The 27,182-nt window shown below is 33.5% G+C and overlaps 1 protein-coding gene across 5 annotated transcripts in view; it reads right to left on the bottom strand.

The window, feature by feature from the left end:
- Window positions 1-1,790: 1,790 nt before the first annotated feature.
- The window catches only part of PHIP (PHIP subunit of CUL4-Ring ligase complex), a 124,323-nt gene continuing 98,931 nt past the window's right edge, over window positions 1,791-27,182 (bottom strand). For 2 of the 5 annotated variants that reach the window (XM_055433706.2, XM_055433705.2), the window contains exons 30-40: window positions 25,040-25,195; window positions 22,587-22,707; window positions 20,010-20,135; window positions 17,027-17,096; window positions 16,644-16,697; window positions 16,237-16,386; window positions 12,530-12,682; window positions 11,776-11,939; window positions 11,058-11,317; window positions 10,318-10,515; window positions 1,791-6,217 (exon numbers count right to left, since the gene is read on the bottom strand). In XM_055433706.2, the coding sequence (XP_055289681.1) occupies window positions 5,580-6,217; window positions 10,318-10,515; window positions 11,058-11,317; window positions 11,776-11,939; window positions 12,530-12,682; window positions 16,237-16,386; window positions 16,644-16,697; window positions 17,027-17,096; window positions 20,010-20,135; window positions 22,587-22,707; window positions 25,040-25,195 (2,090 nt within the window). In that variant the 3' untranslated portion in view covers window positions 1,791-5,579. The remainder of the gene's footprint in view (window positions 6,218-10,317; window positions 10,516-11,057; window positions 11,318-11,775; window positions 11,940-12,529; window positions 12,683-16,236; window positions 16,387-16,643; window positions 16,698-17,026; window positions 17,097-20,009; window positions 20,136-22,586; window positions 22,708-25,039; window positions 25,196-27,182) is intronic. The other 3 variants (XM_055433707.2, XM_055433709.2, XM_055433708.2) reach the window with 3 other exon arrangements.

Here is a 27,182-nt window from a genome sequence, read left to right on the forward strand (position 1 = left end):
TGTCTAGAAAAACAGCCAAAGCTTTACGAATCTCATTTTGTATAACTGCTTAACAAATGAAATGTTTTCATCTTTCTTCCATTTAATTTTCCCAGAAATTTCACTTCATACTTTTGAGAAAATACTTAAGTGAACTATTCCTTTGAAATATATCTCACAGAAAAGTTTGAATACTGAGGATTTACACCTAGTATGTTAACTTATTCATAGTAGCAAATCAACGTAGTTGTCACAATGAAAAGCAAATACGTTTCTAACCTTTGGGTTTTTTGGAATTAAATTACATTAGGGGACCCACTGGAGAAGGCAATGGCAACCCACTCCAGTACTCTTGCCTGGAAAATCCCATAGACAGAGGAGCCTGATAGGCTGCCTTCCATGGGGTCGAGAAGAGTTGGACACAACTGAGCGACTTCACTTGCACACATTGGAGAAGGAAATGGCAACCCACTCCAGTGTTCTTGCCTGGAGAATCCCAGGGATGGGGGAGCCTGGTGGGCTGCCATCTATGGAGTCGCACAGAGCTGGACACGACTGAAGCAACTTAGCAGCAGCAGCAGAGGACCCACAATCCTTTAATTAGCTAACATATTTTAACATTTTGCTAAGCGGACAAGGCACTGGGAACACTAATGTAACAGCATTTATGTAATACCTCTTGAAATTATGTACTGAGTGCTTTTCGTGTTATAAAATAAAGGAGGCTCTACAAAATAGCTTAGAAAAACAAGTTTTCTATTTATTTAAAAATAAGTTTGTAGTTACTACATTGCAGGGACAGGAATTCTTACACATACATTCTAGTTTGTATAAAAGGATTCAAAGAATTATGCTTCAAAACTAACATAGAAAGTGTCCACCTAACAGTAAAGAAAGGTCCAATCAATATGTACAAAAAGAAAGGGCACTGCTATTCTGGTGTGAGACTGCCGTTTATAACATGATACTTCAGGTTTCCAGAAAGAAAAACCAAAAACCTCAATAAAGCTAAATAATTAATTTCTTTTTAAAACTCTGTTACTTATTACATACAACAGATTTGCTTGTGTTTAACGTTGTTTTCTGTACAAAATAAGCATTTTAATTTGAAAATGTGTCAGTTTCAACATTAACCCTCTAGGTCAGTTACTTTTCAAAAACTGAGCTACATTCTACACGTCTAAATATCATGTGACAGGATTTAACAGTTGTCTAAAAGATCTTTGAATAAGACCCCATCTTCTTGCAGTTTTAATATGGTCCAAAAATGTAACTGTATTTTGTCTCAATTTATAACCTTTCATTGTAATCAGTCAACACAGCACAATCTTAAAAGTAACAAGCATGTGTACATCTGTATCATAGGTGTGTGTACTATTTATCATCTCAAACCTATTTTCTTAGCTCCTTAAACGTAGAAACTCAGAGCCACCCACTAATATGTATTTGGTTTGTGCCATATAAGGTTAATTTCCTGATGATTTTATCTGCATTAAAAAAGTATTTAAACACAGAGCTATCAAAACTAAAAATAATATATATATATATTTATAGCTCATAATATTTTCTAATTGTTTTATTACAGTGTGTACAAGGTTAATATCTGGAGCGTCAAAAGTGGTACTTACAGTCTTCTGACTCAATGTGACCTCTTCTTGGGTATTGTACATAGTACAAAATGACTTTCTGTCTGGAGTGCTTAGCTCAGTATAATTAAAAACAAAAACAGCTTCTCAATAAATGTAATAATATTTAGTTCAAATCACTTGGAAACTTGGGACATGAGAGGAATTCCCAGGGGGGAAGTGAGGAAAAAGTGTAATTTTCTATTTTAGTTGGAAAATAAATTGTCACCTAAATTTAACTAAATCACTTCTCAACCTGTTTTAAAACAAACTAAAAAAACTAAATATGGGATAATCCACAGAGCATAAAAGTACTTCCCCTTTTGTGACTTTTAAAATCATGTATTTCCTACATATAATGAGGACACTTATAGCCCTTTTAACACTCAAGTATCTTGGTCCTTTCAACCTACTCAAAAATAAATTTCAGGTGAACAAAAACATTCAGAATAACAATTTGTCTTCATTAGGTAGAAAATAGTCAAAATTGCTTCCAGTTGACATCTGAGAGAGAGGTATATATGCATGTATAAAATGGAATGCTAGAATTAAACACTATAAACTGGAAAAGCTAATTTATATTACAAATCATATATCAAAACATGTAAATAATGCTACTATCATTATAAGCTAAAAATGTTACTTGAATACTTTTGTTAAAATGTCTGATTAATCTACTGCATTGCGGATAAGGGAGAGTTTAAAATGTTAACATACATGCTACAAGGATCTTTTGTTGATCAGTGTATATTACATAATTCATTTCTGAGTGACACTAGATTCAACCAAACTTCGTGTCTCAGATGTGACCTAAGCAAGCTCACAAATACCCTGCACATTTATTCTAAATAAATTTAAAGAGGAAGATCATTTTGTTACAATACTATCAGTCAGTCTTCAAATTTGTGATGTTGTGCAATAATAAAAACAATGAAAGCAAGGCCAAATCTTTAGTTCATGAATATATGCAGAAAATGGTCCAATGCTGTAATAGTAGACTGAAAAGAATACAATTTTTTTAAAAAGTGTATGTCTACTGCCCAGAGTTATCAAACTGTTTAATCTGCTCATCTACAACATTCTCTAATTTTATAACATTTCACTGGAACTCAAGATTGTTGGGGTCAAAGGAGAGAATATTAGGGTTAGGTACTTAAAAATATAAAAATTGATTTACATTTTCTAAGAATATAACCAAAAGTTGTACTCTGAAACTTTGAATAAACTTAGTATTCTTTTACTGCTCACCTAAGACAACTGCCAACATTTCCTTTGACCTATAAACAGTATATACCTGGTGTTAACTGACTCAAAGAAGAGATTTTTTTCTAGTGGTCAAATAGAACAAGACTATGGTGATGACTTAAATTTAATTCAACTTTTGCAGTGTGTAGAAGCTAAATTATAAAAATATAAAATCTAGGTATATCTGGTTATTACTAATACATTTTAAGTGTTTCAATTACAAAGAAGCTGATCCAAGTCATTTTTGCCTAGGAAACCAGTGTCTAATAATATGCAAATAAGGTCATAAGTATATAGTGCCTTTAGAATGTATTTAGACTAATACATTTACTTCTTGCAGGTAAGATGGTAAATACTCGTTTTTTGCTCAAGTGTTAGAACTAATACACCCTACTAGCAGTAACTTTCACTCTTAAGACTGTGTACGCTCTTCCCTTCTCTGTACACACCTTAAAACTATACACATATTTTTTACAAAAATGGATTTTATAGCCTTATTTTCTAATACAATGCAGATACCATCAGGAAATTACATGTTTCAAATAGATTGCCTTCAAAAGCAACAAATTAACGACTTAAATTTCAAACATACATACTATTATATTCAATAATGGTGTAACTGAGAGACTCGTTTCACTATACAACCAAGCCATCCATTTCTGCATTATGAAGAGTTTAACTACTGAACTTTAATTATATAGTTAAATATATCTGTTAGAAAAAAATAAATATACAAAAAACCTGAAAAATTTGAAATTATTTTCAACTGCAAAATCACAGCAATTCAGTTAAGATCTGGAAAATGGTTTACTTAATTTCACAGGATTTCTGTACAAATTTAGTTACAAACAATCTAAAAAGCCCAAATGCATGACTTTCCATTCTTTTTCAAGACATAATCAACTGACACCTAACATTTATCCCTACCAGAAATATTACAGAAATAATTATGTAATGTATTTTGCCAAGGTTCAATTAAAGACTTTATTTTTCTACACCAGGGCCATGCTGATACATATTTTCCCCATCCTCACTTTTTTAAAAATGTAGTATCTGAAAATTTTGGTTACATTTTTGTACCATACCAGTCCTCAGAAAATACTACATTCTTTAAACTTTTAAAAAAATGGACAATAATCTTTAAACAATAGAAATGGTATTTATGTTGGTTTTTAAAGTATAAAATAACTAACTGTACCATAAACAAATAAATAACTGCTTTCCTTTTCCATAGCAGTACATATAGCAATACATTCTCCTAAGTCATATAGTTATCATTTACAATAGACAACTTAATTTTACTAATGATGCAAAAAATAATAGAATACAAGGCACAATCATTAAATGGAATTTTTCTTGGGTGTATACTGACATACCAGCGTGAAGGATACCGTAAAAAGTGCAGAAAAAACACAATGTGCAATGAGACCACTGTATAAAACATGATTGCATAAAAAGTGATTTGGCCTATTTTTAAACCTTTAATAATTGAAAATAACCAATCTTCCCCTTAAAATTAAACTATAAAGTATGACATTTTAAAATTATTTTTATTCTACCACTATCTAAAAAATCCTGATAAAAGAATTTATACCTGGGTAATAGCATATAAGTATGTGTTTGTATATATATTCAATTATACCCATTTGTCAATATATACACATACACACACAGACACATTTCTTTGTAAGTCATTTTAGCCTATTAGATACGTCTAAAGTTTAGAAATGACATTAATCCAGATTAACAAGTAAACATCAAATCCCATACCTTTATCCTGTTATTTTCCTTGAATCCTTTAACCACTTAAACATTTTCTCTAAAACATCTCTGTCAAAGGACCCACCAGTGCATTATTTTCTACTATTAGTACCAAAAAAAGATACATCTCAGCATAACTCTTTAATAGCTTGCTCTTTAGAATAATATATAGCCTTTCCAATATTGAAAAAGTGTATGCTGTCCTGACAGTCAAAAACAGGCTTTCCACTGCACTGATTCTCAGTCTTTGGCACAATAAACAGAGATTGAGTGATTGACATAAGAATCAAGGTCTGAAAAATTAGACAGTCAAATGTTTTCCAATGTGGATATGTTTCCTTTTCATCAGTACATTTTTCTCTTAAGTTTGGCAGAAATGGAATACAGCAAAAGCCTCCTCTAGATTCTCTGTAGATGAACATTCTATAATTAAAATTAAACTTTTCAGGGTATCAAATGGTAGGAATTTTAAATTTATCTTTAGAGGAAACACAATTATTAATTCACTGCTACTCTGGTTAACACCTGTCCTCCTAGGGGCAAGACTTCTGTATAAACAGAAATGTACCTGGCTTGGTCAAAAATAATTCATTTTAACATAAAATGCTCTATCACTAAGGAATATTATATGCTCCTTAAGAGTGTAGCAGAACTGTCTTTTCCAGAAATAAATTGGGAGTTCATTATAGAGCCTCAATTTCTTTTGCTTTGAACAGTAAATGAAATGAATGTTGAAATGCATAACCTATCTAAGGGCAATAAATAGCAAACATTTAAAATATATATGTATATATTTATATATATATATTCATTTAAAGAAGTGAAGTGTCTTGTAAGTTTGTTTTTTTGCAAATCAAATCATAACATTCCCATATCCATCATAGCAGCAAGGAAGCAGAAGCCTTAGTTCTACATACTCCTTAACTGTACCTGCTTTATAGATTTTGAAGTAAAATATTTTGGTGCAAGTTACCACCCAATTAAATTAGCTTTTGCTTTTTCAGTCAACTTTCGGACTCGTCCTCTACTAGAGGTTCCAAAAGTCAAAGAAGTGTCTTCAAACAACAGCTGCCTTTGCTCCTCTTCAGAGTCATCCTCATTATAGAAGGCTGTCCTTCGACCTTGATTTCTAGTTCTCATGTGAGGTTCAGAGCCTTTAAGTTCCTCAAACTCCTCTTCCTCATCCATGGGATCATCTGTCTTTTTTCGGTTACTTCTCCTTAGCATTTTAACACTTGTAGGAACTATGAGATCTGAGTCTAGTTTTTGTGTCTTCATCTTCCTTTTGGGTTTTCTGCCTCCACGACTCTTTTTCTGTAACAAATCCTCCTTTACAATATTAGTTTCAGAAAGAAAACTGCAGGTTGAGGAAGGAACTACTTCATCCCTGATGGGATGCACGCTATTTTGCTCCGAATCTTCAGGCTTTGTGTACTGGAGCTTTTTGGGCTTCCGACCCCTCTTCTTGTGTGTAACTTCACCACTGCTGTTATTAACTTCCACCTTAGGTTTCCTCCCAGGTCCCCTCTTCACAAGCTTAGATGGCTGCCCTCCATGGCCGTTTACTTGAATGCTTCCAGGTACAAGAGCATTGTTTCTACAGTCTGCTGAAAGGCAACAACAGTGTGCTTAATATATGAAATTGCTTTCTCAATCTGGCCCTCAAACTAGTCAGTAAGTCCACTGCTATACTTACACATAATGATATAATCCTAATTTTTTTTTTACTAGTTTGAGAAAAAGAACTGACAAAAAGCTAATAGTTTAATATTATTGATCTTCTATTTAAAACTCACAGAGGAGAAACATCCTTAATGAAGTCACTGACGACAAGAGAGAAATGAAAATCAGCAAATAAATTACTCTAAGTTAATACTGCAAATTATGATAAAGCTAGAATTAGCCAAGTTTCTTACTCCTACTACCTTTACTACACATTCTAATGGATGAGCATTGTTTTCATTATACAAAGTAACCCTATTTACTCCTATGGAACTTCACCATAACAAAGCATTTTAGGGTTTACTTCATTAACAGGATTTTCCTATATTCCTACTATCAAGTAGCTCAATTATGGAAAATAATCTCAGCATAAAATCTATGACCTTTAAGCTTTCTAATCTGAATAAATAAGTGTTATCCCCTCTACTTTGCTCTGATCATTTTTGCTACTACAGATGGAAGTGGAAAAAGGGACTATCAAAACTGGAATGATTCTAATGCTTATTTAACCCTCTACTAGATGTGATGACCATGACCTCTCTCATGTCAGAGAAGAATTTATACTCTAAATATTTCTTTACATTCCTCAGAAGTAAAAAGGATTTCCTCTTCTACTAACTCCTATGAAAAAGGTTTGAGAGTACATCTACTGCAATAATTTATACCAGTTGTTCACCATAGACACTTCTATGGCTTTGATACATCTATCTTTTTTACAAGAGTAGATAATGGCAAGCCACTCCAGTACTATTGCCTAGAAAACCCCATGGATGGAGGAGCCTGGTAGGCTGCAGTCCGTGGGGTCGCTAGGGGTCGGACACGACTGAGCGACTTCACTTTCACTTTCACACATTGGAGAAGGAAATGGCAACCCACTCCAGTGTTCTTGCCTGGAGAATCCCAGGGACGGGGGGAGCCTGGTGGGCTTCCGTCTATGGGGTCACACACAGTCGGACACGACTGAAGTGACTTAGCAGCAGCAGCAGATAGAAATAAATTACTCTTGCTCACAGAATTTTAAAAGAGGGGTTAAGAAAAACAATTAAATGGCAGTTTTCTTCACAAGCTCTTTTTCTGGAATAGTCCTATCTTCTATGTTATTACTGAATGGCAAATGATTTATCATCATAAGCAATACTAGCTGCATGTGCCAATCAAATTCACTACGTGAGTCACCATCATGAGGATTAAAATCCCGTTATAACAAACTCCGTAATAAAGGCTATTATGCATTATTAAAAAAAATCTGAAGATCAAATTCTAGATTTGTAGGAACTGCAAATCATGAACTGCCTTTCTATGGTTGAAAAAAAATGCTTATTACCCTTTCAGATGAAGAAAAAGATGACAAACATGTACTAGCACTTTTTTCTTCCAAAATTCTACACTTTGTGCCAGTAAAGAGAATGCTTCTTCATTTTTTGTCCTGGGCTTCAATCATACAGTGCTTTGTAAATTTTAAGAAGTAACTGCCTCAGAGGAGGAGTCTCTGAGCCAAGAGCAGGGGAAGAAGGCAAAGCCCTCAAGCCCCACAGTACTAATAACTTTTCTTCAGATTAGTGGTTTTGCATAACAGGGGAGTGGTGAATGTGTGTGTGCATAGTCAGGTATTTTCCAACAAATACCCTTAATTTGCCTGAGGACTCTTTAAGGTTCTGTGCCATCTTTCCATTTGTTTTACATAGGGCTGCTGGCAAATAAATACCCAGTTAATATATCCTACAAAAGTTCTACAGACTGGCTTCAAGGACTCTAGGAGGTAAGGGGATGGGATGGGGTCTAGTATGTAGGTGTGTGTGTATGTTAGTCGCTCATTCGTGTCTCTTTGTGACTCTATGGCCTGTAGCCCACCAGGCTCCTCTGTTCATAAGATTCTCCAGGCAAGAATATTGGAGTGGGTTGCCATTCCCTTCTTCAGGGGATCTTCCCGACCCAGGAATCGAACCCAGGTCTCCTGCCTTGCAGGTAGATTCTTTACCGTCTGAGCTACCAGGGAAGCCCTTGAATTGGCCCAAATTTTGTGTGGATATGCCCATGTGCATTTTTTGGGGAAAAAACCTACAAGGTCTTCAAACTTTACAAAATGCATTACTGAAAAAGGTTAAGAATCAATGAAGTTCTTTTAAAAAGGAATTCAAGAGCTAAAAAGCTTTTGAAATCATTCATTTGGACCTGTACTATCCTGTGACAGTATTACCGAGCACTTAAAATGTAACTGCAATTGAGGAACTGAATTTTTAATTAAATGTGAATATTGAGGCAGTGTACATTTTGAAATACTGATTACACACTGAAATGATATTCTGGATATAATGGAGTAAATAAAATACACTGTTAAAACTGGCAATTTCACCTGTTTGCTGTTGCTATGTGGCTTGTATTGTATTTCCATTGTAGAGCACTGCTCTTGTTTCTAACAGTTAATTCAAGTGCCAATATGTATGTGGTAAGTCATCATTAATGAGTTATGTAATAGCTTATCATATTTCTGCACTGTACTGGCATATGTAATACCCAAAACCTATCCATCGAATTGGCTACTGAACCTCCCCTATCGTAATGCTAGAACCAATTCTCTACATACATTTGATTTCTCCAGAATTCCAGACTAACAGAAGCAAGGCCAATATAACATTCAAAACTCTGAATTCAGTTCAGAAAGGAAGCTAATATAAAAATGTAAGACACTCACATATAAAGTCATTTGCTGATTTAATTAAACACTGTCTACTATATACTAAGTACAGGTAATTAAACTATGAGCAAACACGAGTTTAGATTCTACTGGAGATGGACAATGTAAAAAAGAATACTCTATCAACATTATAAGGGCCACAAAGGCAATGAATAGGAAACAACCAGTAGAGGAAAAAAATTCAAAAAAAGGAAGAAATGACAAGAATATTTAGGGACTTTCAAGTGGTTTAGGATGGTTGGGACAGAAAAGGGAGAAAGAAAAGTAAGGACAGCCGGAATGTTAGGCAACATTGTTATACAAGACTCTTCATTGCTGGACATAACATTAAATTCTGATTCCATGTATGATTTGAAGGAAGGGAAGGATCTTAATTCTGTGTGTGTGTATGTCTGTGCACATGATAAGAAAGGTCACTGAGACGTGGAAGAGGGACTGAGTAAGGAAGAGTTGAGAACTGAGGCAGGGATAGCAGTTATGAGAGCATGACAATTTGTGGAAGTGAGAATGGAACAGAGGAAATGGATTCAGGAGATGTTAAGGAGGCAGAAAGAAACAAGCAGATTTGGTTGCTAAAGAGAAGGCTATGATGACTCACTGATTTTAAGCTTATTTAGGTGGGTGGATCCCAATATCATTAATCAAAATGGAGTAGTTTCAGTACAAAAATTAAATTGTGAGAGGTTTCTTGGGGGAATACTGAAAAGGAAATGGTCTAGACATACTCTGGAAGTCATGACAAAAAATGCATATCCTTGTGCTGTATGCTACCAAGAAGACATAATTGTTTTAACATGTCATAGGGTGTATTTTATCAGTTATTTTCTCCATCCTTCAAACATAAAGGCTTTACAATGAAAATCTGGAGACAAAAGAATCTGGAAGAATTTAAGATTTAAGAATATGGATTATTTAAAGATCAATATGTTGAATTTTGTGATGTAAAAAAACTCTAAAAAAATTTTTTTAATGCTATACTGGGTTAACTAAATTCAACTTATTTAAACTTGCTGGAGATACTTTTTTGGGTTCTGTAATAATTAAGCTAAAAACTATTAAATCTGTATCATTAAAAGCCTTTGATTTTAGAATATGATTTTATTTTTCATACAGCAAGTTTTTCTTGGCTTTTAAAATTTAATAATAATACCGTTTCCTTTTGGTACAAACCAAAAGATGTCTCAGTAAATTTATCAACGGAAACAGAATATGTGACTTTTAAATGAGCAACCTAAAAAATGAATGTAAGTGTTATCTCCAATAGAATCATCATTTGTAAGTCTACGGTACCTTGCTCAATGACAGGTGATGACTTTGAGAGAGGGGGTGTCTTTGAGAGCACAGATGATTTCATTTTACGTTTGGCTGGCTTTTCCTTTTCCATATTTTCTTTTGTAGAATTATTCCTAGTGCCATGACTAAAACTGGACTGACCAGGACTTGAAAGAGTATTCAAGGTTTTGGAATGTTTCACAGAATTCTCTAGAACTAAAACACACATACAGGAGATTACAAGCTAAGAGTTAAACTATTTAACCTTCAAACAAGCAAGAAGGTTAAGATTACTGCTAATGTGAATTGTGTGAATTAGCCACTAAGACAAAACCTGGAGGCTGCTTAGACCTTCTGGAAGAAATTTACTTTCAAAAAGGGAATAGGCATACATAATAATTTTAGTCCTTTCAGAAGCTGTCCAGTCACCAAAAGATTATCAAGGCAAGTGCTGGCAAACTGCTATCAAGTCTGGCTTCCAGGATTTAAATATAGGCAGTTTGGATCAGATTTGCCATTTTTCCCATTTTAAGCATTATCTTATACTGACACTCCTAAACCTCAGTATCTTTGTCAATAAAACAAAATTTTTTTTAAGTGCAAAAATGATAAAAGGAAAACTAATAATAAAGAGTAAAATTCCAGTGTCTACTGGAATTTGCTAAATCTAATATATCCCATTTGGCAAAGGAAGTACTTAAATTAAAAAATGCATTATATATACACACTTTCGTTTAGAAACTGTAGCTGATTCTTACTTGTTTTCCCCGGCACTGCAGATGTGTTAGCTTTTGAAATAAAAGTCTTTGCTGCTGAAGAAGTAGATGGTTGCTCAGTGGTAACTGGATCTACCACCACTCGATTGCTTCTGGTTCGAACTACAGAACTGGATTCTGTTTTACCATTTATCTGAGCAGTATTGTGCCTTGGTGGTATTGACCGTGTAGGTGCAGAGAATGGAGAGGTAGTAATATCTGACTTCAGCTGGGGTTTTAAGATCCTCTTTTTCCTTTCAGGGCTGTAAATAAAATAGTATCATTAATCATTCTTAAAATTCTATGGGGATGAATAAAATAGTTTTATAATACTGCTAGGTTCAATATTTGTACTGTTATGAAATATGTTAAAATATGAGATTTGTAGTGGATTTCATATGGTTGTGAGCCTTTGAAAAGTGAATATTTAGTGAAGGATTGCTGTAAATGCTATAGTTATATGACAGAAAGCATGATGCCATCACTATCCTAAAAATGCTGTTTAACTGTACAGATTTAGCAGTTTGAATTTAAGCACTTACACTAGTATAGCTTTAGTTAAAAGATTAAAAATCCTCCACATCATAGGAACTTGCATGTCAAATATATCATTCTGCAATATAGGGAATAGTAAAGGAAGTATTAAAAAACACCAAGTTCTATCACTTAAGATGACAAAGTTATATAGATCAGTTGATGATAATTAAAAGAAATCAAATACCTTGATGCAGCACTACTGGAAACAGAGCTGCTTCTATTTCTTTTCCTCCTCCTTTTTGTTATTGTATTTCTTTTATGAAAACGAAGGGCAGATTTATAATCTGATAAAACTGAACTAATGTGCTCTTCAAAAAAAGCAGATAGGCGCAAACTCATACTGTAAATCTGGAAAGAAAAAAAAACTGTTCAAACATTCTGCAAAGAAAATGGCTGTTCAGAAAATATTAACATATAAATTTAAAAATTTTTCAAGCAAAAATTTTTTAGAATTTAAAATGCTGCTTTTTCTCAATCTCTTTTGAAAAACACTAAAACTGAAGCATTATTAAAATTACTGATTTAGCATTATGACAAATTATTTCTGTATTTGGCTAAAAATAGTAAAAATAGTTTTACTCATTTTTTTGAATTATATGAGCATTATATGGAAATAATGCTCCTTTCCAGTAAAGCAGAACATAGCTGAAAAAGTTGGCACATGTACCTCTAACGTGTATCAGGACAGTATGTACATGGTATCTATTCGACTACACGATCTTCAAGAAAAGTAACATTCCTAAACATTAAATGACATCAGCATTTTTCACACAAGGAATAAAATAGAAAGATGTGAATTCTTCTTTCCACTAGGTTAAGAATCTAAGAGAAAGTTTGTCAACTTAGTGCTAAATTTTAAACATAGGATTTAGTTATTTAACATACTTTTCTACTAATTTCATTTAATTTAGACAGAAAAAAGCAATTAAATTATATACCCTTGATCTTTTGCTTGGTGTATATGCTTTGGAATTACTAAAAATAAGTCTGACATCTTTACATAACTCCATTGGTGACTCATAATTCCCAGCCTCTAAAGTCTCTCTAACGGTAGCAAAATCCATTGGAGTGTCAATGATGTCTCTGTAGTCCTAAGAGAAGGAAAACAGGTCATATTATTAATAGTAATGATGATACATTATTTCTCATAAAAGAGATTCATATACAATTTCTGTGATGACTACTACTAGAACTATTAACAATCATTTCTTATTTCCCTCTTCAAGGTTGCTTTTTATCCAAGTCATTTTTTATTTTTAATTTTTCATGGCCCTTACCTTTTATTGCAATCAACACAGGATTTGTCTCATTCAAGAACTTATAAATTCTGTTGTTTTTTTTTGCATTCAGAAAGAGGTAAAGCATCAAGTTGTGTTGGGAAAAGGAGACTAAAACAATATTGAAAAACTCAGTTCTAAAACTACAAATTTGATGTAAAAAATCCCAAAACTTTATGCTACACATAAACTCTTAAGGCTGCTTCTTCATTGAAACATAATGTATCTTTAAAACTGACATAAAAACAATAAAAACAATGAAAATATAACATCACATTAATGTGAAGGGCTTAGTTCTGGTAACTTCAACTTCAGTGATACAATTAGTACAATTGGGAACTTAGCACAAATCAGGAATTATGAATGTAAACATCTGTCACAAAGTCTTCACACTTCATTTTATGGAGGAAAGTGCAATCACTGAATCTCCCCTACTCAACTGTGTATAAAATAAAGCAACAAATTAGAAGTAATAGAAACAGACAAATGAAATGAGAAAAAAGCAACAGACTAGTATAAAATGATCTGAATATGGTATCTTTTAAGAGGAATAAATAATACTATACCTTTTCCATAGCCCCAGAATATGTAATTGTATTTGTTGAAATAGAGTAACTTAACTCTACCCCATCAAGTTTAAATTATGATCAAATATGTTTGATCATAAAGCAAACAGTAAAACTGCCTTTTACCAACAGGGACAGTTTTCTTTCTTTCTTTACAATCTGCAATGCCTTTTATTTCTTGTCTTACTGCACTGGCTATAATTTGCTGTACTATGTTAAATAGCGGTGGTGAGGATAACAGTGGTATTTTTGCATCACTCACAATCTTAGGGGGAAAGCATTCAGTTTTTCATGTTTAAGCATGAGGTTAGCTGTAGGTTTTTTAACAAATGTTCTTTATCAAGTTATGGAAGTTCCCTTTTATTCCTAGTTTTCTTAAGAGTTTGTTTTTATCATTAATGGTGTTGTTTTCTTACATTATGTAGGTCTAGTTGATATCCACTCATCATAGGGCCAACTATACTAATTATCTTACTTTCTGTATTCTTGATACTCTTTTGACACTTGGGGGGGCCATACAGGCCTAAGGAGAGACTGCCTCTTTCCGAGGACTAGGCAATTCTTAGAAACAGCAAAGGGTTGTGCTAGGAATGTATCTTTCATATGCAAACTGACCATGTCCTTAAGCAATCCTCACACACCAACCAGTGTTTCCTCTGCCCTGAATCATCCTGGGTCAGAAATTAATATTAAGACAAATAGAGACCACACTCCTACCCCAAAGTCCACTGGAGTAATTCAAACTAGCCCATCTTAAGCTGGTGAGTAGGCCCAGCCTCGCCTCTCATGGAAATCTCTGGCCTAAGGCTCTGGCCTAAGATTTTCCTTTCCTCCTATCTTCTGCAACCTGACTAAAACCTTGTGCTTGCCCTGTAGCCTTAAACCCCTCTCTGGGACATGCAAGTATAATAAATTTCTTCCTTCCAAGACTCATTCTCATTTCCTCCCATGGCCACAATAATTACAGAGTACCATACCCAACGTGTACATTCTTAAAACAAATGCGTTCTGAATTTTGTCAAATGCCTTTTCTGCATTGATATGATGTCATCTTTTCCTTAGTAATTAATTACAATGATTGATTTTTAAATACTGAACCAGCCCTATATCCCTGGGAAAAAAATGCACTTAGGGTACAAAATCATTTTTATATACTGGTGAATTCTATTTGCTGATATTTTATTAGGAATTTTTGCATTTTCTTCTTTAGTACTGTTTTTGACACCAGGATAATAATTGGCTTCATAGAATGAGTACAGAAGCATTCCTTATCTTGAGGAAGAGAGTGTAGAGTTTGTGTTAATTCTTTAAACATCTGGCGGAATTTTTCAGTGAGGACACCTGGGCTTAGAGATTATGAAATACATACTTGGGCTTGCAAGAAACAAAGGGAAAGCCACAGGTTCCAAAAACAAAGCGAAATGAAAACCAGAACACTACAGCATTAGCTTATTTCTTCTAAGAGGTTTTCAGATGATAGAGTTTGAATTAGTCTAATTTATCACATTGTTGGAATTAAAGATTTATCTTCTACATTTAAGATTAAATGTTTCTTGATTTTTAAATGACAAGAAAAAAATCATTTTATGGTATCTATCAATGAAATTTCTCTATTTTCACCATTGCAAATTAGAATACATACACAACACAACTTATTATAAAGCCACAACAGATACCACAACCAGGTCATGATCTCTTATAAACAATTTAATTTTCATTTGAAACCATGAATGTCATCTGAACCATACAATCTTTAATAACTGAAACAAAGAATACAAAAATTACTCAAAATTAAATTTAGATTGCTAAGACTGCAATCAAAAATAAACATTTATAACATGTTACTCAAACTTTCTACCATGAATTCCATAAAAATCATAAATTGGCATAACCTACATATACAATAACACCACCTTACATTTACATAGTGTTTCAGTTTAAAATCTATTTTAATGTTTAATAAGTAGATGCTTTTGAACTGTGGTGTTGGAGAAGACTCTTGAGAGTCCCTTGGACTGCAAGGAGATCCAACCAGTCCATTCTAAAGGAGATCAATCCTGGGTGTTCATTGGAAGGACTGATGCTAAAGCTGAAACTGCAATACTCTGGCCACCTCATGTGACGAGTTGACTCACTGGAAAAGACTCTGATGCTGGGAAAGGTTGGGGGTGGGAGGAGAAGGGGACGACAGAGAATGAGATGGCTGGATGCATCACCGACTCGATGGACATGAGTTTGAGTGTACTCCGGGAGTTGGTGATGGATAGGGAGGCCTGGCATGCTGTGATTCATGGGGTCGCGGACAGTCGGACACGACTGAGCGACTGAACTGAACTGAATAGTCTCATTCCATTTCTATAACTGTAATAATGATTTAGAGATTTTTATTAATCTTAGAGATGATTATTATTAATAAGTATTCTTAGAGATGATTATTATTAATAAGTATTATTCTTGTTTCCTAGATAATTTCCATAATAAGTCCATAAAATTAGAATGGAAAAGGAAATGGTAAAAATATACCACATATAAAAACTAAGTGACTTGCTCAAAACTGTAGAACTGGTTAAGAGGCAGAGCTGCGACAATAACTCAATTCTTTGGAGTCTTAGTCCAGGGCTACTTCTTTTTTACCACATTGTTCAATTTAGATGCTCTACATAATCAGACGGACAATGGGAACATGTTTCAAATAAAAAGTAATTAAACTATAATCATTAAAATAAATAGTAAACTGTCATGTATAAGATACATATATATATACACAAAAATCAAGAGGCAAGTACTTTCAAAAACACTTACTGGATATTCAAGAAGATCTACTGGCTGGCGGAAAGGCTCAGAATCTTCACATTGAAATATGAGATTTAACAATTCTTGACACTGTTTCTTCCATGCTTGAATATCATAAGACTGTGCTCTGTTACGTAATCTTCTTCTAGGCTGATGGTCCTAAATTAAATGTTCAAATATATCAATAAAATACTATATAATACAATTTTCATTTTTAATCTTGGGTAACTAGGTAATAATAGAGTAATTCAGATAAAAGAAAGCATCACTCATCTAGTTCTGAAAACCATGCATTTTTGTGATGGAAGCTGATTTGGAAGTAATACTTAATCTATCTTTGAAACCACTAAAAGAAAAAAATTGCTCAATACATTTTAATTCATATAAAGTACTTTGTTAAAACAAAAATTTATTACCTTCCTTTTCCGGGTAGAAGTACCTGGCACATCAGCATCTTCTTTCTCTTCTTCCTTTGAAGCAAGAATTTATCAGATTAATAAAATATTCAAGGTTCCACTATATTCTACAGATAATACCAATTATCTCCTTTATATTTTGGAAAACCCATAGTATATATGATACTGTATCACTTAACTGACTCATTTAAAAAAGTCTCCCTCCACCCACTGTTTAAAACAATTTTAACTGAAATCATTCTGACTCATTATTTTTTTAAGTTAACTGACAGCATTAGGCAAAAAAAAAATTTCATAATAGCAGTTGTCTGAAAACTATGTGTAAATTTCTTTTTATATATAGGACACAACCAATGTAGTAATCATAATGAAATATTAAATACCTCAGAGTCAGACAAAACTTTCTTCTTCATTGAATTGTAGAGTGGAATTATGTTATAACAAGTCTGATCCCTAAATAACAAGGAAATGTTAGTATACAAGATTGGAGTCACGAGATTTTTGTCCTTTAAACCTGTTACTAAAACCAGATTTTAAGATAAAGCTTTTGAGCTGAAGACTTTCTTCATCAGTTAACTCCAAAACCCTATGCACTCACATCTGCCGCTGCCCTTCCCCTCCCCTCCACATGAAGCCTCCACCCTGGCCTATTTTATCACACCAAGACCAATTCACATCTCAGGATTCGCTCAGGTCACTGCTGTGCCTAGAATGCTTTCCCTCCTTCTTCAGTCTATAAGAGATAGCTAGTTTACCTCCTATCTTCGATTCCTTCTCCCTTTTATTCTTAAGCACACGCAATCCCTAAAATTTTGTCCTTAGCTATTGTCTATACCTTTTGCCCAGATCATCTTATATATCTGCAGTTTTTCTGTGTTAATGAACTCCAAATTCCTATAACTTGGTTTGACTCTTCAGGTGATTCCTACCACCACCTAAAATTCCCATGTCTACACCCAGTTGTCATTTTCCACTCTCCCTTTTCAACTTTTTTTCATTCACACAGTAATGAATGGTTTTTCCTATCTCTTCCTTTGCCTCCTCCTTATATACCCAATCACCTGTCAAGTTCTGTGATTCCACCTTCAAAATCTCTTGGCATCTGCCTGCTTCTCACTTTCATAAATTAAGTTTCCATCACTTCTTACTTGGTCAGCTATAGAAGTCAATGTGCAGTCAAATTAGTATTTTTTAAGGCAATTTGCATCATGTTATTCTCATGTTAAAATAATTTCAATAGTCCTTCACTTTCTGTCTCTTCCCCATCAGTGAACATTAGACTCTGCATTCAAATTAGTATTTTTAAGGCACAGCATGCCTCATGCTATTCTCACGCACAAATATTTTCAATAGCCTCTCGCTTCCTATGCTCCTATTTTAAGTGTAGTTTGTTCGATCAGCATTTGAGGTCCTCTGTGATACGATCCAAACGCAAGTTTAGCACTTCTACCGCTACTACTTCTGCTCATGTACTCTCTACTTCACCTGATATCACTTTACTCAATTTCCCTTTACAAATCTTTACTTCCCTCCGCATGCCATTCCACATCCCTTGAAGTGCCGTGCTCTCATCTAACTTTTGAATCACTATCTACCTTGTCCATACATCTTAACATACTTCTCCCTGTGCCTGAAATCCCATTCTCATAGCCAGAAGTGACCCTATACTTCATCTAAACATTCACACAAACTCTTTTTACTTTTCCCCTGTATTACAGTTAGTCTCAGATTTATCTACCCTATAAAGCTATATTAAGAAGGTAATTATGCCTTTCTACCTCCAAGTATCTATTACAACACTTTGTATGTATCTATTACTTGAAATTTGGCCAAATAACTCAATTAAAAAGTAGTTACCAAAATTTCAAGACATACAAAACATCTTGAAAAGTACTACCAGCTGAAAGTGGTTTTCAACAAATTATATACCATTAAAAAACTGTATATATCTAAAACCACTTTTAGATATATACAACATAAATGCACTATTATTTTAATCTATTTTCATAAGGCATTTCAAAATACCTATTTGAAAGAAATACAATTTCAAAGCCTATTCCAAATGTAAAAATAATGGCTTCATCTAATTTGCTAAAATATCAATTTATCATGTGATTCTACTGATTCCTATTTCTTTGGAAAAGTAGATGTTCATAACATACATAATAAAACACAAAATTAAATATAACCAAGTTATATAAACAGTTTTCTGAAGATAACTAAATCTTTATTATCCGATTATCAATTTTACTGAAAATCAGCAAAAGTCTAGCAACAGCAGCCCTGGAACTACTTACTACTTGAAAGGCAAAGCATTTCCTTAGAGAATAAGGTAAAGGAAGGGCATTAAGCTTACCGTACTAATTTTCTTTGGTGGTTTTTCATATTGGAATTACCTACATTCCTTAGTAAAACAAATAAAAACAAACCCACCTAATACCAAGAAAAGGGACCTATGGTTATGCTGAATAATAAGAATGAAGCTGAATATGTTTAAAGAAAAAGCCTCAATAATCCCTTTATATAAAAATGGAAGCTGATAGCAGGAGAGTATTGACACTTAAATTATAAAATATCCTATTCTATTAATGAGAAAAAAATTATCAAACATAAATAACCTTAATATGAATTCAGAGCTGTATTTTATACAAAACGTATGATCCACTCCTCTGGCTTCAATTTAGAAGACTCAACTCATTCTATGAATATACAAAATTCATAAGACAAGGAAATAAAAACCCTACTGTCTTAAGAAGTAAAGCTCTCTTGGTATGGGATTAATTAATAAGGAAATAAACTTCACTTTGAAGAAAAAAGCCTTGAATGTCAAGTTCAGTTTCCTGCTGACCAATTTGAATACTTTTTCATCAGCCTGACAGGGATAATACAATATTAAGGTGAAAGGTTCTCAAATAAAATGGCAGACACTCATTTACTGTGAAAATCAAACAAGTTAACCTCCAAAAGATTTAATTTTCTTAATTGTAAATTCCAGATAATGACCTCTCTTCCACCTGTTAGATTTTTATTTGACTTAGAAGAGTTTATTTAGCTAAAACATTGCTTGTTCAATAAAAGTTTGCTATTATTATCCAACATTGGATTTAGAGAAACATCCATGTTTTCTTATGTAAATCAGAACACAACTGTAATACAATCTCTATGATTTCATAATTATTGTCAGCCAATGAACTTACATATGCTTCCTATTTTGAGAGGACCTGTGGTTGTATCACAGCACATATTTGTGTAGTATGACAAGATGTATAATAAAACATGATTGTATTCTATGTTTTGACATTTTACATTTTAAAATACCACCATTAATTATTATAGTAATATAATTAATGTGGAAAAATAACTCACTTTATAAAATGTAGAAGAAGATCAGTCACAAATTTAGCAGATTTCACAATAGGGCTTCCAGGCTCATTAAATGTTCGTGTATTATGCTCTATATATCGAACTTCCCACATTAGGGAAGAAACTCGCCTTTAAACAAACAAAATGCAGAAGTCTTATTAGCCTCTTTAGAATAAGCTTAGAAATACATAAAGACATTTTAAAACCAAGACATTCTGACTTTTTAATTGCAGTCTTAAATCAATTATAAAACTTACACCTTAAAAAACTGTTTAAAAAAAAACTGAACCTCAGTTGTGTCATAGGGTAAAAAAAGAGTAGCAATATTATGTACTGGCATAGAAAATGTCTGGATTAGACACATTAGACTATCAACAGGGCCTTCATTTAGGGAGAGAGACTATAAGGAGAGCACGAGGAGGAGAGAAACAATGGAGTTTTAGTTTTTCCTTTATATATTCTTTTCATGTACGGTGTCAATTTTAATAATAAACATATCTAACTTTTTCATAAAAAGGGAAACAACCAATTTCAATCTAATTCTATTGCTAGTAATCAAATAACATTTAAAAGTGAAAAGCTAACTAATAGCCTGCTTAAGGGACACAAAAATATAAAAACTTAGTTTTTATAATTACTAAGTATACTAAGAAATCTATCTAAATGAAAATTTTTTTACACAAAATTAATGATACAGCTGATATTTGAACAATGCAGCACTGACTCTCCTCAAAGTCTAAAATCTGAGTACAACGTTAGAATTGGCTTTCCCTATCCAAGGTTCTGCATCCATGCATTATGTAGTACTACAAGTATTATTGAAAAGGGTGTGGCAACGCACTCCAGTATTCTTGCCTAGAGAATTTCATGGACAGAAGAGCCTGGCAGGCTATAGTCTATGTGGTCGCAAAGAGTCAAGACACAACTGAGTGACTAAGCACAGCACAGTACAGGTATTATTGGGAAAAAAATCCATGTGTAAGTGGACCTATGCAATTCAAATCCATGCTGTTCGTGAGTCAACTGTACGAAAATTTTGGAGTTTTATTTTACTTCAGTTTTAACTAAAGAAAAACCCAAAGGTAACTTTTGGAATATCAACCAGCTTAAAATGACATAGAAGAAAATACTCAAAAAAACCTTACTGATGTGTAAACAGAAAACAATTATATGGAATTTTAAAAACTACATATATATAACATATAACTGTGCATATAGAAGCATACAGAAAAGCTTCTGTAAGTTTCCAATAGCATCTCCATGGCTCATTCTAATGAAAGAATCACAAGCCATTTTCAGCGTACTGTATAGAAACTACGTGTAAAGTAAGGCATAAGGATTTAGTATCACAGCAGGGCAAACTGCTAGTGGTTTAAGACTGAACTAGAAGTGCCAAAGAGGCACTATAAACTGTAGGAAGTCTGAAGCCAATGAACAGAGGAGAAGCAAAAGAGCCTGAAATAGTGAAATAGAACATGATGGCTTCATTATTATGAAATAAGAACATAACTCAGGTCTATAACTATATTATCTGGTTAAAAATCAGGTCATTTCTAATTTAAGTAAGGACTCTGTTTCAAAAGTTCTTTTCCTCAATTGATTACTAAGCTAGGCTAAAGCCAAAAAGCCTAATTAAGTTGCAATGTAAAGAGTACACCTTAGCAATTCTTATGCTGAGCAGAATTTCTATGAGAAAGTACATTTTTAACAATGGTGGAGATGACAGAAATTTATCTTTCTAGATGTAGTTCAACTATTAGAATGTAGAAAACAATTTACATAGAAAAATATGAATACAAAACATGATGAAAAATTTCCTTAAGTTAAATAGTAACTTAAGTAAACAGCAGTATAAATAATTGCAGTAATATAAAACAGGTCACAAAAATTAAGTTTTAATGTAGTATAAGTTAAGTTAAAATGCTATTGGCCTGCTAAGCAAAACATGAAAAGCTAAAAGGATGATTTCATTTATGTCAAAAAAAAAATGAACTTAATCTTACTTTTTGTTAAGACATGTTAGCCAATAAACCTATAAAGTCTGCCCAAGATTAGAACTCAATGTTTATCAAAACTGCTAACCAGCAGATGCAAATTAAATGAAATTACATCTTTTAAAAACTAGTTATATTTCAAACTAAGATACAACTATAATAAAGTAGCCCCAAATTTTCCTACTTTTAAGAAGTATTCATAAGCTAAATTAATAAGAGAACAATTTTTAATATTATTCCATGAAAAATCCATGAACAAATATCTCAATGTGCTATCTAGGAGAAAATAAAATATGCTGGATTACTTCATAAAATACAGTATGAAGAGAGTGACCATCAATTCATATTTATTTTTAAGTGTGACCCACAAACCAGCAGCACCAGCATCACTGGGAACTTGTTAGAAAGGCAGTATCTCAGGTCTACTCTAAACCTACTACCAGATTATGCCTTTTTAACAAGATTCCTCTGTTAAATGGGATGTGCATTAAAATTTGAGAAACACTGTTACAGAGGATCAGGAAATGGCTGAAAGAATCATTTAGATTTCCTTTGTTAGTAGCTACAGCAAGCAAATGATTCTAACCTGTAAAACCTGTTTTCCAGTCTTTGTTTAATCGTACTTAAATCCGTTGGATATGCCACTACAGTGCAATACATAGGATACGCTTGCAGATCCACAGGAGCCACAAATGCTGAAGCAATATCTAAAATAAACAAACAAGTAAGTTTATAAATTCATTTTTTTATTGCTTAAAGTACTTCACAGTTCTGTTTGAATTAAGCCTTAAGTTCCAATCCACATAGTCTACCACTATCTTTTGACAGAAAAAACATATAGTTTAGCTAACTTTAGACTCACTTTTTATTATGTCTGCATTTGTACTGCAAAATTCTAGGAATGTTATTCAAAGATTCTTTAGAAAAGATGACAGACAATATATAAATCTGACCTATTAAAGAACATCCACATGTATTTCCATAATTAAAACCAGGTCATTCCTGAATCTATGTTATGTATTTGGCAGTAACTGTTCTGACATAATTACTAAAATTACTTAAGATAGTATCTGAGACAGTAATTCATTAAGAGTTGCCATCTTATAAAAGACATCAGATGAAAATATCCAATATGTGTCTCCAATGTCTTCAGCTCTTATTCACAGTAATTTCTGCCTTAGATTCTTTGAAGCAGATTCCCTACTCAAGTGTATACCTACTCAGTATGTATTTTGTCTACCCAGAGTTCAGATAAATATGCTCTATGGTCACTGTTCTTTCTTCAAACAAAGCAAAGCAGTTCATATACCCTCATCTCTCCCTTTACAATATTCTATTGTGTATATGTAGGATCAAGTTAAGAGGAAAAATGGTATAGCTACCCATATAACTCAGCTTTCAACCCTCCTCCTCTCATTTACATCATGCCAGCCTGAGTATGTCAAGGGTTTTAAAATTAGGTTCTTGAGCATTTACATTTTTCACTGGTACCCTTGGCATTTCTGGAGCCCTCACTCTGAAATTCAGTTTGCTGTTGTTCAACTGCTAATTTGTGTGCGACTCTTTGTGTCCGAAGGACTGCAGCACACCAGGCTTCCCTGTCCCTCACCAGTGATACCGTAAATACATCTCATCCTCTGTCACCCCCTTCTCCTCTTGCCCTCAATCTTTCCCTGCATCAGGGTCTTTTCTAATGAGTCGGCTGATCCCCAAAGCCAAAGTATTGGAGTTTCAGCATCAGTCCTTCCAATGAACATTCAGGGTTGATTTCTTTTAGGATTGACTGGCTTGATCTCCTTTGCAGTACAAGGGGCTCTCAAGAGTATTCTCCAGTACCATATTTGAAAGAGTCAATTCCTTAGCACCCGGCCTTCTTTAAGGTGCAATTCTCACATCCATAACATGACTACTGAAAAACCATAGCTTTGCCTACAGGGACCTTTGTCAGCAAAGTGATGTCTCTGCTTTTTAATATGCTGTCTAGGTTTGTCATAGCTTTTCGTCCAAGGAGCAAGTATCTTTTAATATCATTGCTGCAATCACCATCTAAAGTGATTTTGGAGCCTAAGAAAACAAAGTCTGTTACTGTTTCCACTTTATCTCCATCTCTTTGCCATGAAGTGATGGGACTATAGGCCATGATCTCAAGTTTTTTTGAAAGTTGAGTTTTAAGCCAGGTTTTTCACTCTCCTCCTTCACCCTCATCAAGAGGCTCTTTAGCTCCTCTTTGCTTTCTGCCACTACAGTGTAATCATCTATATATCTGAGGCTGTTGATATTTCTTCCAAGAATCTTGATTCCAGCTTGTGATTCATCCAGTCCAGCATTTTTCATAATGTACTCTGCATAGATGTTTAATAAGCAGGGTGACAATATACAGCCTTGACATACTCTCTTCCCAATTTGGAACCAGTCTGTTGTTCCATGTCTGGTTCTAACTGTTGCTTTTTGACCTGCATACAGATTTCACAGGAGGCAGGTAAGGTGGTCTAGTATTCTCATCTCTTCAGAAATTTTCCACAGTTTGCTGTGATCCACACAGTCAAAGGCTTTAGGGTAGTCAATGAAGCAGAAGTAGATGTTTTTGTGGTACTCCCTTGCTTTCTCTATGATCCAATGGATGTTGGCAATTTGATCTCTGGTTCCTCTGCCTTTTCTAAATCTAGCTTACACACCTGGAAGTTCTTGGTTCACATACTGGCTAATGCCTAGCTTGAAGGATTTTGAGCATATACCTTACTAGCATGTGAAATGACTGCAACTGTGCAGTAGTCTGAACACTCTTTGGCAGGCACTGAAATTCAACTAAAGCATTTATAACTGTTTTAGATATTTGAGTCTTGTGTAAAATTGCATTAAAAAAATCACTTAAAAATATTTGAAAACACTGACTTATGATATTACAAAAAATAATTTTGCTTGAATAAAAATGTTTTTCTTTCCTTTGCTTACTGGCAACATTTTCTAGCTATCTTCATGCATATATATGTAAATGGATACACACACACACATATATATTCATATGCTGCTATCATTTACCTAGTGTCATCAACTGGTTTATTCCTGTAACAATTCTTTCACATTCTTCATCCCTAGGATTGGAACCCCATTCACCATCAAGTGGCTTATAGATCAATGATCTGGTTTCAACATCAGTTAAAGGAACACTGGTACCTAGTTCTTCAGGAAATACAGCTGAAATAGAAAGAAATGAGATTTAATGAAAATATGTGGTAATATAACTAATATTTAAGTTACCTTTAGAAATCAGAGTTGATGTTTTTATAAAATTAAACTATACCTTTGTAAAGATTTGGTAAGTATTATTCTTTATTTTCATTAAAGGAAAGTCATGTTTTAAGAGTCAATAAAATTTATTCTTTAAAACATTAATTTCATAATTAATTTTCTAGATGAGCATGTAATTACTTCTCCAAAATTATACCTCACAACTTGCTCTATTATCAGTTACAGGTGAAGGAGAAAGTATTCCTATAACATCATGAAAATTAAAAAAATTTCTGAATCATTTCATAATATACAATCTCTATATTTACTCTGATAAAACATACCAGGTGAATTTGAACAAAAGTGCTATTTTTTTTTTCAGAAATGGTTTAATCAAAGCCTCACTGTTTTTCTGTATGTGTAGGGACAGTCAGAATTATGAATGACGACAGATGATACTTAGGCTTTTTGCTCTTAAATGATGAAGGTATGCTTTCTGCATGTCTGAATCTTTAATAGAATAATTAGGGAGTGGTGGTGACATAAAAACTACAAATGTGCCAAGGTAATTTTTCTTTGAACAAAACTTCATGAGAGAAACATTTGGAAATATGCTACTATCTGTTCACGAAACTCCTCCTCCTCTCGAAATGTAATTATACTCTTCAGTGCCTACGTATGTATACCTGAATAGAACAAAAACAACAAAAATCACCCCCTCCACACAGAAATATATTGAGGTAGGAAACAACAGCATATTACTGTTACTCATTCATTACAAGAAGTACCCCAGGGATTCTATCAATTAGCTTCATTTCTCTCACATTCACAATAGTCTGATGTGACTTCAAATTCAAACCTTCACAAAGGGGAGAAATAAAACTGGAAGGTAAGTCATGTAACACATTTACAAGCCGATTAAGATATTTTATAGTATTAAACAACTCTAATTTAGCAATGAGATGAAAAAGACATTATTGGTATTGGTCTCTCCAAGTGACAATTTCTAGAAAGAACTAGTCTTAATCAAAATCAGCATGACCATTTTCTCATTTCTAAGATTTACCAGACTGGGTTTACTTTTCACATTATCTTTTTTCTGAATTTTTTGAATATAATAATTAGTGAGGAATTCCATTTATAAATGATCACTTCTACTATGTTACAATACAAGTCAGGTTGTTTTTCTTTTCTTTTTTAATTCTTATCTGATAGTAAAAGTAACATACTATTAAAAAAAACAAACAGTAATGTAAAAGATAATTTGTGGAAGTCCTCATATTCCCATCCTTTAAACCTTTTTAGACATATACAGTTGTGTGTGTTTTATTTTCTTAAACTGAAACAAATATGGGCAATGAAATAGAAAATGCAATATCCAGGCTTCAGACACATTGGTCTTTTCTCAGTTCCAGGAAGACGTCATACTTACTGCTAAAGGCTAACTCCAAAATTCTAAGGTGATGTGTCAGGCCATATGCAAGATGACGGTTATTATTAGTATTCATAATTACCTACTCATTGAGACCTTACATGTGTCAGGCTCCATAATAAGCACTTTACACATATGATATCATTTAATTCTCACAGCAGCCCTGTAAGGAAAGTACTAGTTTACAGTTTCAAAGACTGAATCCTAAGCATCTCAAGTTTCGAGGCTTAAAGGAACTTGTCAAGATGACACAGAGAAAACATGGCAGAGGTAGGATATGAATCTACACTTCATTCAAAAAAGCCTGACCTCTCAGTTTATTATGTTGTATGCTATGTATTTTGCTAGAGTTGTAAAAATATCTTTGCTCCCAAGTGCTCATCTTCTACAGTGAATAGTAACAAGCAAATCAGTTTATTTTGCTGTAATTATCTTCAACCTTCCCTCTTAAAACTACAAATTCCAAGCGGACAAGGATTATGTTTAGTCTAGTCACTATTATGCCTCCCCTACCTCCAGGGT

The sequence above is a fragment of the Moschus berezovskii genome, chromosome 10 (assembly GCF_049115385.1).
Source record: "Moschus berezovskii isolate FMDL1 chromosome 10, NW_MosBer_1.0, whole genome shotgun sequence".
NCBI classification, from domain to species: domain Eukaryota; kingdom Metazoa; phylum Chordata; class Mammalia; order Artiodactyla; family Moschidae; genus Moschus; species Moschus berezovskii.